At 37.9% G+C, this 16,012-nt stretch overlaps 1 protein-coding gene and 1 long non-coding RNA gene across 2 annotated transcripts; one reads left to right on the forward strand and one right to left on the reverse strand.

Moving 5' to 3' along the window:
* Window positions 1-476: 476 nt before the first annotated feature.
* Window positions 477-3,077, reverse strand: LOC113671131 (uncharacterized). Its single transcript, XR_016182051.1, has 3 exons — window positions 2,751-3,077; window positions 2,555-2,643; window positions 477-1,401 (listed from the first exon to the last, which is right to left on the reverse strand). It is a non-coding gene; the product is annotated as an uncharacterized LOC113671131 (long non-coding RNA).
* A 2,213-nt stretch (window positions 3,078-5,290) lies between these two features.
* Window positions 5,291-14,318, forward strand: LOC113677184 (glutathione hydrolase 1 proenzyme). Its single transcript, XM_089190765.1, has 8 exons — window positions 5,291-5,445; window positions 6,486-6,895; window positions 7,463-7,664; window positions 8,118-8,422; window positions 8,924-9,063; window positions 10,151-10,338; window positions 11,442-11,682; window positions 13,602-14,318. The coding sequence occupies exons 1-8, from the start codon at window positions 5,420-5,422 to the stop codon at window positions 13,872-13,874; spliced, it is 1,785 nt and encodes a 594-aa protein (XP_089046891.1). The 5' UTR covers window positions 5,291-5,419; the 3' UTR covers window positions 13,875-14,318.
* The last annotated feature ends 1,694 nt before the right edge of the window (window positions 14,319-16,012 follow it).

The raw sequence follows: 16,012 nt of genomic DNA on the forward strand, positions 1-16,012 counted from the left end.
ATATTTTCTTCAAGTTTGTCAATTGCAATCTCCATTATCCTGGTCCCATTTTAGTTTGTGTTTGTCTCTGTAGTTTTTACTTTCCCAACAACAAATTAGTGATTTAATCGAATCGTGAACTAAAAGGCTATTTCAAACAACAGCTCTCCCACCCGCCCTCCCCCCCAGATTCTCTAAGCAAACGTCAATAAAAAATCACTGAAGAATTGGCTTGCCGGTGTTACAAAGAAATGTATGGAAGCAAAAATAGAATCTCGTACAATGGTTATTTAAGTAGATCCAATTCTAAGTGCCGACCTCTCATTGATAAATAATATGCAATTGAATTCCGAGGCAAAGGTTTTATTGATAATGTGGTTTACTATTGTGGCCGCCAAGAAGATCGTTAAAGAACAAGGGTTACTGTCTGTACCTCGACTCTCATTTCATCAAATTACATTAATTTACCTTCACTTTAGAGCTATAACACTACCGGTGTCTTTCATGCCTCCATTGGTGCCGACCGCTCAAAAATTTCTTCAGTTTACGATCTTTTAAAACACGTAAAGTAGAGCCTTTTCTGATAAAATAGAAGGCCATAAAATAAAAACCAAAAAATGGTATTTTTACGGATCGATTTAGCTTCATTTGGGCTCGCAGATTCCCCGTACGACGCGAAAAAATGGATACTTTCCACCGCTCTTCTTGTCGAGAAATTCTCCCATGTTTATTACATATATTACAGCTTAGTAACCAAGCTTTTACCGCTGTTTTAAAAAACATGCTGGCTCAGTAAAGCGTCAATTTTGCGCCAAATTTCAAATAACAAACCTTGTACCAATGTAAGTTCCAGTCTTATGTTTTGTTTGATTTCGAGAAGAAAGCCCTAGAGTTTCAGCTTAACCTCACAAAATCTCCTCTGTCTTACATAAAACAGCCACAAGTATATGATTATGATATAGCTCAGGTTATATACACTCTTACCCCATTCTTATGGAATGGCATCAGCTTAGCTCTGACAAGAAAGGCCTGAAGAAGTTCTTGCCAGCAAAACTTGAAGAAATAGATGTCCTCTTCCCAGAAACTAAAGAAACTGTGATAAAACTCTGGAAAGATTTTTAAGCATTTTACAATTTAATCAATTCTGATCCTACTACTAATGACTTCTACCTTTATATTTTTCAGAATTCTTAAGACTTCGTACACTTGTTCTGTTCAATCAGTGGTTTCAGAATAGGCTATGCAAAGAAAAGAGTTACTCACTACATGCATGCACTAGTATGTCATGTTCCATTGTTTATCAAAACTTTAAATAACTTCAGACAGTTCACTGGCCAAGGCACTGAAAAAAACAATGATGATGCTAAGAAGATATATCTTCAAAATTCAGATAAGTGGGATGCTGTTTGGGATGTTCTTCTTCTGGAACACAGAAAAGTACATACAATATAAGAAATGCAGTTTACTGGGAAGATGGCATCACTCAAACATGGAAAAAGCAAATAAGAGTATGCTTGAGAGATCTCCTAGCAAACCATAAAGAAGCTGAAGTACCAGAAAGCAATTTAATTGAGGAGGACTACAACAGAATGACTGTCAATTGGATAAGACAGGAAATAAAATCTAAACATTTTACAGCACCTGGGATTGCAAGGATGAAAAAGTGTCCACTGGTTGAGCTTTTGAAGACACATTAATAACTTTTAGCAGCAAAAAAAAAACAAAACAAAACAAAGCAAAAACAATAAAGATGTAGACATGTTTCAGTATTTAATTTCATTGATTGTACAAATATGTAAATAATTTTCATCTGTATTTTAATATGTAAATAACTTTCATATGTAGTTTTATATGTAAATAATTTTCATCTGTAGTTTAATATGTAAATAATTTTCATCTGTATTTCAATATGTAAATAACTTTCATCTGTAGTTTAATATGTAAATAATTTCCATCTGTATTTCAATTCCTTGAAAAGAATACACAAACTTCTACCTGTTTGCTTGTACATGTATACATATATATATATATATATTTTCAAAAATAATTATTATTGTCAGACAATGGATTGTATTCATATATGACAGATTATTGTGTTCGCCTACCCTAAAGAAAATTAAATTTTTGTGGAATTACATGCTATTCTGTTGAAATATAACAAAACTTTCTCAACTGGAAAATTTGGCACTAATTTGATTTGAGCTCATTTATAATGAATAATAACACATATATGAAGGAAGCTCTAGGGGAGAAAAATCGTCTTTTTTATAGAGCATGCTAGCTCCATCGTGTGCTTCTTTTACTTTTTCCTCTTATAACATATCTAACAATATCATGATCCACTCTCAACTCAGAGGGATAATTAATTTTGATTGCATTCGACTTCAGGATAGATAGGATGCCTTCCATAAACAAAGCTGACACACTCTGTAACCTTTCCACGGAGACAGGAGGGTTGCTGTATAAGGTCCTATAGGATTGTTAATTAAAAGAACGCATCAGCTTTGTGTGGACCCAAGCTGCACGCACGGAGGATTATTTCTCGCACTTTCCTAAAACAAACTTAATCTAGTACCTGATAAGTTGCTCACTCAAATGAGCTGAAGGTTCTCACGTGCTGGTACAAAGAGTCCAATTCTTCCATTTCACGAGAAACTCAAAGTCCTGAAATTGGTAAAAAAATATACTCAGTTTGTTTATAAAATTGACTTCAACTATGATATTTTTCTCAACTATAACATTTTTGTATCTACTGTTCGAACATTTCATACCTCGTTCTTCGATCTTCTCCGGATAATCAGTCTCTCGACCAAATAAACTTTATATCTACTTTTATATTTTCTTCTTGTTTTAAAATGTGCTTCGAAATCTACGGTGGAAAGAGTGTTTCACGCCTTGAAATCGACTGGAACTCCGAGCCGTATTGACATGAAACATGAAATCTAACCTTAAAGTGCATGCGTTGTAGTACTTGACGAAACCATTGACCGAATTCCCCGCGGGAGTAAGATTTCCCTGTTTTCTATCACTGTAAGAATCGAACTCGAGTTTTATACTTCCTTGCAACGCCTAAGACGCGTTTTCGTCGCAAAATGATAAGCGATAGACGGTAAGTATAATGTTTACCTCAGTATTCTGTATATGCAATGTTCAATGTGCAGTCTCTGTTGTAATGAACTTACATAGAAAGACCTAAATTTGGAAACTCATGGATTGACATTGATTCACATTGATTCACATTCTGCGAAATGTCCAATTCTATATGCAGCCTGCAATGACACGGAATACCACAAAAGATAAATGTGTCATATCCTACAACTTGAATGTGTCTCGAAATTTAAGTATCTGCTACACGAGTAGTCGATGCAATCGATCGGTTTTCTGCTAAATCGCGTTACACCACGTGGTTTTCCCAGAAAACTTCAATCCCTACGACATATTTATCATGTTCCTTCATATCGCTTTGATAATTTCGATTGTAACTGCGGTTATCAGAGATTATTCGAAGTTAAATGGGTTTAAACTGTTTACCGCGATAACTCGCAAATAAAATCAACCAAAACGTTATTATAAATAGCAACTAAAATTAGCCTTTATATCACTTATTAGGTAAATCTTTTAACTAACTGTAGCTGAGTAGCATTTTCTCTCTTCACTATTTCAAAACGTATTGAGACGTTTGTTTCCAGGTCATATAACAGAAATCCCGAGATTTTCAAGAAATATTTTCAAATCTTAGCCATGATGTGCATTAATCTGTGCGTACCTTGACCCACGGAAGAAAAATCAGATGCATATTCATATTTTAATTCCAAAACAAAGCAACTCTCGTGGAAACTGTCGTTCTGTTTGCGTGACAAAAATCACAAATGTGACGCATTCATTAAGGCCTATTTACACGGCACGACTTTGTCGCATGCGACAAGCTTACGACAGGCCTACGACATGACTTAAGATTCGTAAGCGAGTTGTAGGTTTGATTTACACGAAACAATTCGTGTCGTAAGCCCGTCGTAAGCTTGTCGCATGCGACAAAGTCGTACCGTGTAAATAGGCCCTTAGGGACTTTCTTCCGACTAGAAGTCTGTGATAAACAACTATCTTGCGCTGAACGCCAATCGTTCTTCAGATTTTCTCAGAACAGAGTCATTCTTAATTTTAAAAAAAACAAAACAAAACAAAAGCACAACCACCTAGGTTAGTATTCTACAATAAAAGAATACCAAAGTAAGACTCAAAACTACACGGGATAGACTTTGAATCACGCTGATATTCTATTCAGCATTCTAGATATACACGTACTATTTCATTTTTACAGTTTACTATGTTTCAAAAAATCGGAGGAGGAGTAAAGTTATGGAATCCCTAATGAAAGGGTTCCCAAATCTCCACAAAAATAGTGGGTTAATTAAGGGAAAGGAAGTTTGTGTATAGGAAGTGTACTGAGTAAGTGTAAAACGATGAAAAATAAAAATGTTAGTTGTTGAGTAGAGCAGTACCATTAAGCAGTGCAAAAATAAAATGATTAGGTGATGAAACGGCGCTAACGTTGAGGGACCATCAAACTGCAAGGCAGCTATGTCAACCACAAGGCAGCGTCAATCATTAGTTGTTAAACTGTGTACAATAGCCTTGAGGGACCAAAAGACTGCAAGGCAGCCACGTTAACCACAAGGCAGTACCAAAATTAATGAATGGACTTATTCTTTTTTCGATGGTTCTTCCTAAAAGTTTAAACCATGTGACAAAATCCACATTTGCTTGGTCTCCATTAATGTTCAAAAACAACACATAAGGAATAATTGTGCTGGAATAACCGTATTTCAAACTCAGAAAAGCGCCAAACTAATGAGCGAAATGGATCTGATCGAGGTCGAAGACCACATAGAATTAATGGAAATAACTCCAAGCTCAGGAAAGCTAACAGACCTACTTTTTTTTTAAAATGCTTCAGAGTCTGAAGGTAACTGCAGATATATTTTCAAGCATCTTTACTCAAATATCGGAATATAATGGTTAAACCAATCAGTCACAACCATTCTTCCATCACTAAGAACTGATGTGAATATTGCCACGGTCTATCTATTGCAAATCAAGTCAGTGACTGTGAAACTCGGACACGGAATATACACTTTCCCTGAAGAATCCAAACATTTTATCGAAATCTTTAATGTCATTTTTTATCGGAGTAAATAAGTCGAGAAAGCTGGTCGATGTCAGAAAGCTAATTAAACAGAGCTCGTGTCCTTTACCTGACCTGTTGTGATACATATTAATATCGCCACTCAATCGAGGTAAATTAAGAACAAGAGAGATTGAGTACATATCCCCGGGGGGTAGGGGTACGCGCTCGTATGGTTAAAGTTTCAGGAGTATCCGTAAGAATCAAGCCCGAGTTTTATACTTCCTTGCAACGCCTAAGAGGCGTTTTCGTTGCAAAATGGAAGCTACGATAAGCGATAGACGGTAAGTGTTATGTTCATCACAGTATTCTGTAAAGCAATGTTCAATGTGCAGTTTCTGAAGCAATAAACTTACATACAAAGACCCAAGTTTGAAAAATTCTGAAAAGCATGACACCGCAATTGATTCACATTCTGCGAAATGTTCGAGTCCGTGATGACAAGGAATACCACTAAAGATAAATGTCATATCCTACAACCTGAATGTGTCACGAAATTTAAGTATCTGCTACATGAGTAGTCCATAAAGTTTTCCACTCGATCGGTTTTCTGCTAAATCGCGTGATCTACCACGTGGTTTTCTCAGAACTAAAAACTTTAATCCCTACGACATATTGATTATGTTCCTTCATATCGCTTTGATAATTTCGATTGTATCTGCTGTTAGCGGACATAATTCGAACTTCATTGGGTCTAAACTGTTTGCCGCGACAATTCGCAAATAAAATCAACCAGAACGTTAATTTAAACAGCAACTTAAATTTGCATTTATATCACTTGATAAAAATATCTTTTATCTAACATGTAGCTGAATAGCATTTTCTCTCTTCACTATTTCAAACTGTATCGTGACGTTTGTTTCCAACACATATATCGGAAAATATTACTGTCAGAAGTCCTGAGCTTTTCAAGAAATGTTCTCAAACCTAAGCCATGATGTGCAGTAATCTACGCGTACCTTGACCTAAGGAAAGAAATTAGATGCATATTCAAATTTTAATTTCACAACAAAACAACTGAACACGTGGAAACCCTCGTTTCGGTTGCGTGACAAAAATCACAAATGACACATTTATAAAGGGACTTTCTTCCAATCGAAAAAACACTCGGCCTGTGTATTTATCATTATAAGGAAGTCTATGATAAACGAATGTCTTGTAGTAAGCGCCACTCGTGCGCCACAACTGGTCGCTAATGAGGACGTATTTTTATAATATACGCTATATCGTTCCAACTCTTTTCTTTTGAGGCAAACGCTCACATTTAGTTTTTATGCGACCTAAAAATCAAGTCAATACTTTAATCCGACTCTTCTCTTTTTAGCAAAGTCATAATAGTCGTGGTTGTGGGCGTGACTTCACTTTTGACGACTGGTAGCAGCCTCCTTGCTATTTACTTAAAAGGAGATTCCCCCGACCAATCATCTGGGAAATCATCTGACAAATCATTTGGCGGACCCTACAAAAATAGAGCGGTTGCCACGGATACACTGCAGTGCTCCAAAATCGGAAACGACACCCTAAAAGCTAACGGTTCGGCAGTGGATGCTGCAATCGCCACCATGTTCTGTTTGGGTGTGGTCAGCATGCACTCATCAGGGATAGGAGGCGGGGGAGTGATGTTGATCAATAATCAAACATCAAAGAATGCCACAGTCATCGACTTTAGAGAAACTGCCCCAGCCACAGCCGACAAGGACATGTTTAAGGGTGATAAAAATAAATCCAAAAAAGGTCAGTCAATTATGTCCGTAGTTTAAAACACTTTTTTAGTTCGTCGTTAACCTGTTATTGCTTTATTAAAACCAAGATCATGTTGATTCTTTGATTGATTTTACAAAGTTCATCGATATTTTTAGTTGTTTGGGGTATGTAATATCAATAAATGGTGATATATCAGTTTGCATGTCTTAATTTTGAATCCTCCAGTACAAATGAAATTTGCTACCTTTACAGTTCATTCATCTCACAAACACAAATTTTCGTTGCTTGGTATCCACCTCTCATATCTGTCTCGTAAACTGGCCAATCAAGTCTTATTGAAGAGCGCTGTGAAGAACCTTTGCAAGATTTCCTTGTGAAATTCATCGGACCACGGCAATAAAAGTGTCTCCATAGAGATTGTCTTGAGCCACATATTTACAGGGAAGGTCTACCATAGATATGCAAAAAGTCTTCTAGACCTTTGTACCTTTCCAAAATAGACCTTAGTTTAAGTATAATCACGATTACTCAAGTTATCTCTAGAAATTAAAAAAAAAGAAAGATAAAATCACCCACAAAATCGTTTTGTCATTTAAGGTGGTCTGGCTATCGCTGTTCCCGGTGAAGTGCGCGGTATGTACGAGGCTTGGAAACGACATCACCGGTTACCATGGAAACAACTTGTTCAACCCGCCATTGATTTGGCCAGAAATGGATTTAACGTAACTGAAGCTGTGGAAGATGCACTTAATACGACAGAAGGAATCCAAAAAGATATTGAAAACGACCCGGGATTGCGGTGAGACTAATTCAAAATCTGACTGTAATGTAAATCACACGCTCGATCGTTTATGTGGTAGTGCAGATTTAATTACAGATAACAAGTACAACTGTTAGGCGCATTGCAACGACCGTGCTTACAGAAGAGTCATCACTTATCACCCGAAGAGGAAGGAGAGTGAAAAGGATTCTTTTTTTGGGGGGGGGGGGTTCACATGGTTTTCAGGGTGAACAGAAGGGGATCAGCCGTCACAAACAGAGTACTGTATAAATGGAGGATTACAATCGACTGCTAACTAATTGCCAACGATGGGAACGGATCAAATCCCTCCTCCCCAATAACCGATTCCCGACTCCCTTTGGAATTAAGCTTCGGAGCAAGGATTTAAAAGGCCTGGGGTTTTATTTCTCGAAGGGAAGCCAGTTTTAATTCTTTCTGACATCTTCACTTCTTTCACTTTTAATATTTCAGTGAGCTGCTCCTTATTGAGAACAATACGCTGGTTAAAGAAGGAAATTCTATAAGGAACGAAAAGTACGCAAAGACTCTGGAAAGAGTGCGTGACGATCCTGACTCCTTTTACAGTGGGGCACTTGCCAGAGACATATTGCGTGACGTTAAGAAAGTCAATGGGAGCGTGACTGAAGAAGATTTAAGGAGTTATGAGCCGATTGTAAGAGAGCCATACCAGAGTAACATTACGAACATGACAATGTACCTGACCCCGCCACCCACAAGTGGCGCTGTGCTGGCACTGATCTTAAACATTTTAAGAGGTAGGAGTTGTTGACAAAACGACTATTCAACTTCCTTAAAAAGAATACTCTCCTAGAGCACATGGAAAATGTCTGCTAAGTGCTTTAAGCGATCTTCAAATCATTGACCACATTTATGCCTTTTATCGCGACCATAGCTTTACTGGAGCTGAATGAGAATAAAATAAATACATGTACATTAAAAAGCTGTTTTGGTCGACCCATCATCTTACAAAAAATTGTTTTAACCCTTTAACTCCCAAAATCTCATTAGTATATTATCCTTATTGTCTTCCATATAGTTCTTGTAACGTTAGTTTGGAGAATTTAGTATTGGATCAACTAGAAATCCTCTAATTCACATTTTTCTTTATTCTCATCACTTGTTTGCTTGATGTTGTATTGGTATTGTAAGGAGTCATGTCTTGGTCACTCATGGGAGTTAAAGGGTGAGTCAGTGTCAATCTTAGTAGAGTGATATTCGTGAAACCAGCCTCCTTTTGTGGAATGTTTCCATTGTAGGTTACAACATGACATCATCAGCTCGCGATGACAAAAACTACACCGTGGAAACGTATCATCGAATCATTGAATCTTTTAAGTTCAGTTATGCGTGGCGCAGTCTGCTTGGAGATCCCGATTTTAACTCCACGATAGAAAAAGTAGGTAACATGTAACAGGTGTTAGAAAATTGACATTTCCATTAATTTTTTGTCTAACTGGTTGTTTGGTTCACGCTCGTCAAACTACAACCAAAATGTTCATAAGTAACAAACCTTTTACAGTTAGTGATGGAATGGTACAAAAACACCTTGCTGAAGAACCAACCTGCCCTTTGGACATCCAAAGCAGAGCTACTTTCATTCTAGTTCCCTTGTTTTGTTAATAACAACCAGCCAATGACCAGGAGTTTGGTTGTGTGAAGATTTACCTGATCCCCCATAATGCGCTGTAATATTCTTATGATCTTCCCTTAATGCTATTAATTAGCAGTCAATCCCCCCCTTTATACACTGCTAGCTTCGACTGACCCCCCCCTCCGCCCCCCCCTGAAACACCATGTGATCCCCCTAAAAATCAACCACCCCCCCCCCTCTCCCCCGGCGATGAATAATTACTAGTCTCTAGGGTTAACTCCTAAGATCTCATTAGCAATTTCCTTAATGGCTGCCATACAGTTCTTGTGATTTTAGTTTGGAGAATTTGGTATTGAATCGCCTTATAATCTCCTAATTGATATTCTTCTCTATTCTCATCACCTGCCTGCTTGATATTGTATTGATATTGTAAGGAGAAATTCTGTCTTGGTCACTCATGGGAGTGACCAAGACAAGGGTTAATACGCTTCAGGAAAACGTCGGTGACTAAATTAAATTCGATTCATTAAGAGTCTTCTTCTTGATTCTACTCTGCATATCATTAGCAAGCGCAAGTTTTTTCGATGCGATTTTCGATACAACCTAAGACTGAATTATCGCTAACGGAACAAGTCCAAATCATTTTGACCCTAAATCAAAAACTGCATTTAACTGTTTGACCCTAAGAATGACCCTTGAATCAAACATTAAGGTCTTAAGAATAATGGAAATGATCACCAACTAAAGAAGATTTTTATTCATAAACAAATTCTCCCTGTCAGCACTTTAGGAACTGTGTAGAGAACAGTATGGAGAATATGCATACTGATGTTAGGATGTAGAGGGTTCAAGGATCAGGTAATACGTTGCAGTTTTACTTTTATCTTCAAAGAAAGCAGAAGAAATGGTAAAACAAAAACTTGGTGATGACCTTCGTCAAAAAATATGGGATAACAAGACTTACACGAATGTATCGTATTACGCGGATTCCTTTTCGAACGCTGATTACGGTACGACACACGTGGCTGTACTGGACCAATATGGAGACGCAGTTTCTGTGACATCCACTATCAACATGAGGTTAGTTGACCTGAAAAGTCCAGTTGGAATTACGGGTTGCACCAGTGAACCTTGAGTTCACCACTGACTGAGGGCCCGGGACGGGTAGCTTCTCATGGTTCTTACTTCGACGACAAGAACCACAGGAAACAGCCGCACTCGTAGGTTTTGAAAATAGTTAGAATGTGACTATTGCTTTCGACGCAATACAACTTTGACGCTTGAGTTTTTCGTTACCATAGTATAGAGGTAAGGAAAATTAAGAAGAGCCTGCTGCAGTTGTTATAAGACGATGACAACTTGTATGATAGCTCTTGAGGAAGAAAACCAAATTTTGAATTCTTGAAGAAAGAGAGGTAGCTCTGTTATGCCAAACCTGAACCTTGTTTGAAACTCTTCAAGAGAAATGGTGCCAAAAATATCTGGAATCCTTCCTCAGTGCTTGTGTGGATGCTTTCTCCACTTTGAAACGATTTCATAAACAGCCCAGAATTCTCCTTCGTCATTCTCTTCATCTCCAAGTAGGTAAACGGGTACTTCTAGGATAGCTTTTTTTGCTTAACAAAGCAAAAACATTCGTACTCGGACTCGTGACTTTGTTTACGATCCAAGTTGCAATTTCCGCCTGCACGATTAGTAGAACGGGACACAAGTACCATTTCTCGCACGGTCAAAACGCGTTCTCGTATTCGTCATCGTTCCCTTACTTAGAGCTCTCTAAAATCATGTCATGTCCCAGCTCGAAAGATAAAGTGGTTAACACGAGGATAACCTCAGAGATCCATTTCCCAGTTACTTACCTGAATTTATTATCCAACTGTATAAGTAGTGTGCAGATAACATTCGAATCGAGTACAAATGTCACCCCTATTTGGACAGCTGGTTATTTTGTACAGTAAAACAATTCGTCGTTTTTATTTTTGCTTGCTTAGCGAGCTCCAAAAAATACCGCTCAGTTTCATAAAATACGCAGTGATACCACACACCAAAATGTCTGATATTAGATACACGTTTTTTTCTAGTTGGAGCTTGAGACTTACAAAAGCGGTTTTGCAAAATTTTCACTTCATTGTCCTGTGCTTCTCTAACAGTAATGAAGTTGCTTTGTTTTGTTTTTTCATCAGGTTTGGCGCTAAATATCGATCCACTGAAACAGGCATCATTTACAACAATGAGATGGCAGATTTTGATATTCCTGGTCACGAAATAGTGGATGGTATTTCTCCATCCCCATTCAATTTTCCTGAGCCAGGCAAGCGACCGTTCTCTTCCATGTGTCCCACCATTTTAACCGATAACGACGGAAAAGTTCGGCTTGTTATCGGTGCCTCTGGCGGGAAAAGGATAACCACAGCTGTGTTACTGGTACGTCTCATCCTTTTTTTTCGACCCTACTTGAATCTTAGGATTTGATTAGTATGGGTACTCCGCCCAAATTTATCCACAGAGAGAAGAGATCAAGATAGCAGAGAAACAAAAGGACAAGCACCCTACATATCTTTATTATGAACCGGGAAATCTAGTAATAAAGTTGTTCTATTGATATGGATTTTTCAGCCAAAGAAATGGAGGCGGCCTGAAACAGTAAATCGGTTTATGTCTGTATATGCATGATTGTAGGCGTTGACGAGTTCCTTTCACACGTAAACGGTGCCTATATGGATTTATTCATGAACTGTATCTCTTCACCCGATGAACATTTTACTTGAACTAAACGAACTCTCGCTCTTACCACCGCCACTTCTCCAAGTAGCATTTCCTCCTGTTTCCTTTAATAAATCTCGAACCTTGGATGATTTTAGAATCAGTGTACAATACAACGGAATTACAAATACTACTGGAATTACAATCACAAACAAAAATAATTTCGTCAAGTATCGAACGAAAAAGATACAGAGCACTTCGTCATTAAAACTATACTTTTGTCAGGTATCTTGACAGTGTCATTTGACAAATGTTCACACCTGAACAATAAATTTAAAACTGAGAGTAAACTTGTGATTTAAGGAAAACGATGAAGGCACTTATTGAAAAAAATGTACTCATAGGTAAAAATTGCCTGACATTTCAAGTTACAAATGCCGACGGATACCGTTTCACGCAATCTCATCAAGGCTGTTGTTTATTTCTGGATAGGAGTAAACTTGCTCATAGCTGTGACATGGTCCTAACGGCTACATAAATGTCAATGCTTTGTTCAGAAAGAAAGGGAGGATCGTTTCTAGACTCTTTACCATTACATCACAATGTACTCAATTAATAATTACGTTAATTTGCCGAACAAAGGCTCCTCTTAGTTCTGCACGGTGCATTTATTTAAAACATCGCACACGCACGCAAGCTGACGATTAGAATAAAAATGTCTTCAAGGGGACAAATCAGACACAAACTAATTAAATGAACACACCTATGTTGTTTTGACGTTACCCTACAATGAAACAGCTTGAACGAGTTTTGCCTCAATTATATATTCGAACACATGGTTTACAGACGTTACGCTTCGAAATAATACAATTAAGCGAGCTGAATGCTTCCATGACAAACGAAAAATTTGGAAGAGTTTGTCATTAAACTAATAGATCTGGCACAGACGAAGCGAGTGCAGTTAAGCACAAATGGTATCTTACTTATAGAACTGAGCAAAACTGGAGCATTTAAAGTCATTTCCGAAGACACTTGTAGCAATTATGGTAAAATCTCCGCCAGCCCCATCTACATTATGCATTCAGTTCTTGGATAGAGAAAACAATGACCAAAAAATACATTATCATTGGGAAAACAGATTTGTTTTACAAAAGTATGGGGCTGTACGGAAATTTTACCGCAGTTATGTCTATAATGGCCAATAAAAAGACAAACTGAACACGTAAGGAAATTTTCATAACTAAGTACTCACTATTTTGGCCATTTGGTTCGCTGTCCATCGGCATGCTGTTGAACATCAAGACTGCAAGCGCAGATGTGTCCGTAGTAATACTGTCGCGCGGTTGTATAAGAGATAAACAGATCTGTAGTGTAACAGTTACAAACTATTCGCCTTTATTACCCAATTTTCGGTGCGTTTTTGATGTGACGAGCTGAAAGTAACACGAAAATGTGAAACGAAAATATTTTATTTTTATTGGTCCGCGCAAAGAAGAACTCAGCTTCTTTTGTAAACCTGTCAGCGTGGATCAGAGCGTTAAGTTGGTAATCTCCTCCCCAACAGCGGATTTAAACCGGCTCTTCTTTGCTACTACTGTGCACATACAGTACTAATGCAAATATATACTTTGCGTCTGCAGGTCTTAATGAACAAACTCTGGTTTGGAGATGACTTGTCTGAGGCGGTAAACGAACCTCGACTGCACACACAAATGGTGCCTGATCAGAGAGTATTTTATGAAAACAATAAGAAATATCGCATTAACAAATACGTAATAGAAGGCTTAAAACAATTAGGTCACAACGTCACTGGCAGTGATTTCTTTGCTGTGGTACAGGCAATCTCTAGGGAACCTGAAGGAATATACGCCAAGTCTGACCCGAGAAAGCATGGTGCACCCGCGGGTCAATAAAAGTGCGGTCCCGAGACACTCGCCCAACCAAAACTCGCTTGTAAACCCTATGTAGTGAAGTAACACCGTTTTTTCCATAAATGAGCTGAAAAATGCTGTGAGGCTTAGAGCTACCGAATGATGGTGCTTGACAAGGATAGAAAATACATTTTCCTTTTCTTTTTTACAGCAGTTATTCGGCGTCGTTTGTCGAAATTAACGTTCTTCGTTGGGATTTTAAAACGATTTATGATACTTGTCAGTAAGGCTCTTTGATATCGTTCTCCGATTTGAAGTATGTTAAATGAAATAGACAGAAGCGTTGAATTCATTCGTCTTTTTTCCGTTGATTTAATACTTATGTTGTTTTCATAATCATTATGTTGTACTCAGTTCAGCATGGAATTGCTTTGCTTAGGTACCACATACACGTTATAGATTAAATAGAATAAAACGAGGTCGACGTAACTTGCAGTGATTTGTTTGCCGTGGTGGAGGCGATTTCTAGGGAACCGGGAGGAAATTTATATGCTAAGTATGACCCGAAAAAGTATGGTGTGCCCGCGGGAGAAAAGGAATTTTGTCCCGAAACATTCGTTAGTTTATTTGGCTGATCTTAACTCGCTTTAAAATGCTATATTGCACGAAAACGGAATTTTGTAACTGTTTTCATAACACAGTCATTGTTATAGAAAAAAGGGATGCTTAAGGGGAATGTGATTGGCCCAATTAACTGGATAACTGAACTATTTTAAAATGCATAAGCGTCAGCAAAACAAACTTCGCATTGCTTCAAATATTAATAGCCATATCGAGAGTATTTCCAGACTCCACCAGTGTCTCTACATAACACAGCGATTCAAGGAAGCATTTCTTCTAACAAAAATCACTGCTTGTGGCTAGTAGGTAAAAAGTCAGTAATTGCTAAAGATAAATGTAATATTTCTTGTTCCTCTCTATAAAGGCGGTTACCTATCTTTTCATGTAGCTAACCACAGAATGCAAAACACACCACGGAGAGCAGTACACTGAGTAAGGTTTGATTACAGAATGGTTCATCTTGAAATCAAACAACGTAATACAGGAGCAAAAAAAGCTCTTATAAGATTCACACTTTCCATGCAATTTTTGAGAAGTCGGCGTAGAAAAGAGAGTCAATCGAGAGCATCTCAAAGGATCTCGCACATGTTTCCATGTTTCCAATATACTCATGTCATTTCCACTAATATTGGCCTAAACTGGCTATCGGCAGGAGCCATTACTCAACCATCGGGAAATATTAACCTTCCTACCTTGTACTCGTAGAGTGGTTTATAATCCCTTACTGCAGCTTCGTTAACAGTGCGCGTTGGAGAAGACTACAAATCTCAAGTTTCCTAAGGGAGCAGTTGTTATTTATCTTTTGGCGGGGGAGGGGTAGGAGGACTTTGGGGATCACATGGTTCTCACGGGGGGAAGGGAGGGGAGATCAGTCGTTACTATCAGAGTATAAAGGGGGTGAGCATAAAAAAGTGACTGCTACTAAGGGGGATCATGAGTAACACAAAGCCTTAAGGGGGGATCAGGATAATTTCATTGAGACACAACAAGAATCCTACGACCCCCTCCCTCTCTGGGGTAAATAATGAGCGTTCCTAGCGTATTCATTATTTATTACGCCATAAAAACATTTTTAACACTTTAAATCACAGATCAAATTTGTAATTCTCATTATTGTCAACCATACAATTCTTATGATGTTAGTTCAGAGAATTTAGTATTGGATCAACTAATTATCCCCAAATTGATATTTTTCATTATCCTCATCACTTAGCTGGTTGATGTTGTGTTGATATTGTAAGGAGAAATTCTTCCCTGGTCACTTATGGGAGTTAAAGGGTTAACACTGAAGAAACTGGCATCCTAGGCATTTTTGCGTGACATTTATGTACAAAAAAAACAAAACAAATGAACAAACTAAAACACAAGCTCAGAAGAAAGAGGTTGACAAAAAATAAACGAGAAAGGTACAGTTACTACGCATGCTTCAATTTACGCAACGTTCTATTTTGGTTTTATATTTACTCTAACACAGAAAAGAAATGTCAAGGATTATATGCTTGAGTGAGTTGCCGCGCATTTTGTTACAAAGGTCTTTTGTCGTGATTGTTTTAGTTGCT

This window comes from Pocillopora damicornis, chromosome 12, assembly GCF_964200805.1.
Source record: "Pocillopora damicornis chromosome 12, jaPocDami1.2, whole genome shotgun sequence".
In the NCBI taxonomy this organism is placed as follows: Eukaryota; Metazoa; Cnidaria; class Anthozoa; order Scleractinia; family Pocilloporidae; genus Pocillopora; species Pocillopora damicornis.

Bases quoted from the DNA above. Each gene is read 5' to 3' on its own strand.
- LOC113677184 (XM_089190765.1), top strand. From the start codon at position 5,420: ATGGAAGCTACGATAAGCGATAGACG. The intron at 6,896-7,462 runs GTCAGTCAATTA...TTGTCATTTAAG, and splicing joins TAAAAATAAATCCAAAAAAG to GTGGTCTGGCTATCGCTGTT. The intron at 11,683-13,601 runs GTACGTCTCATC...TTGCGTCTGCAG, and splicing joins TAACCACAGCTGTGTTACTG to GTCTTAATGAACAAACTCTG.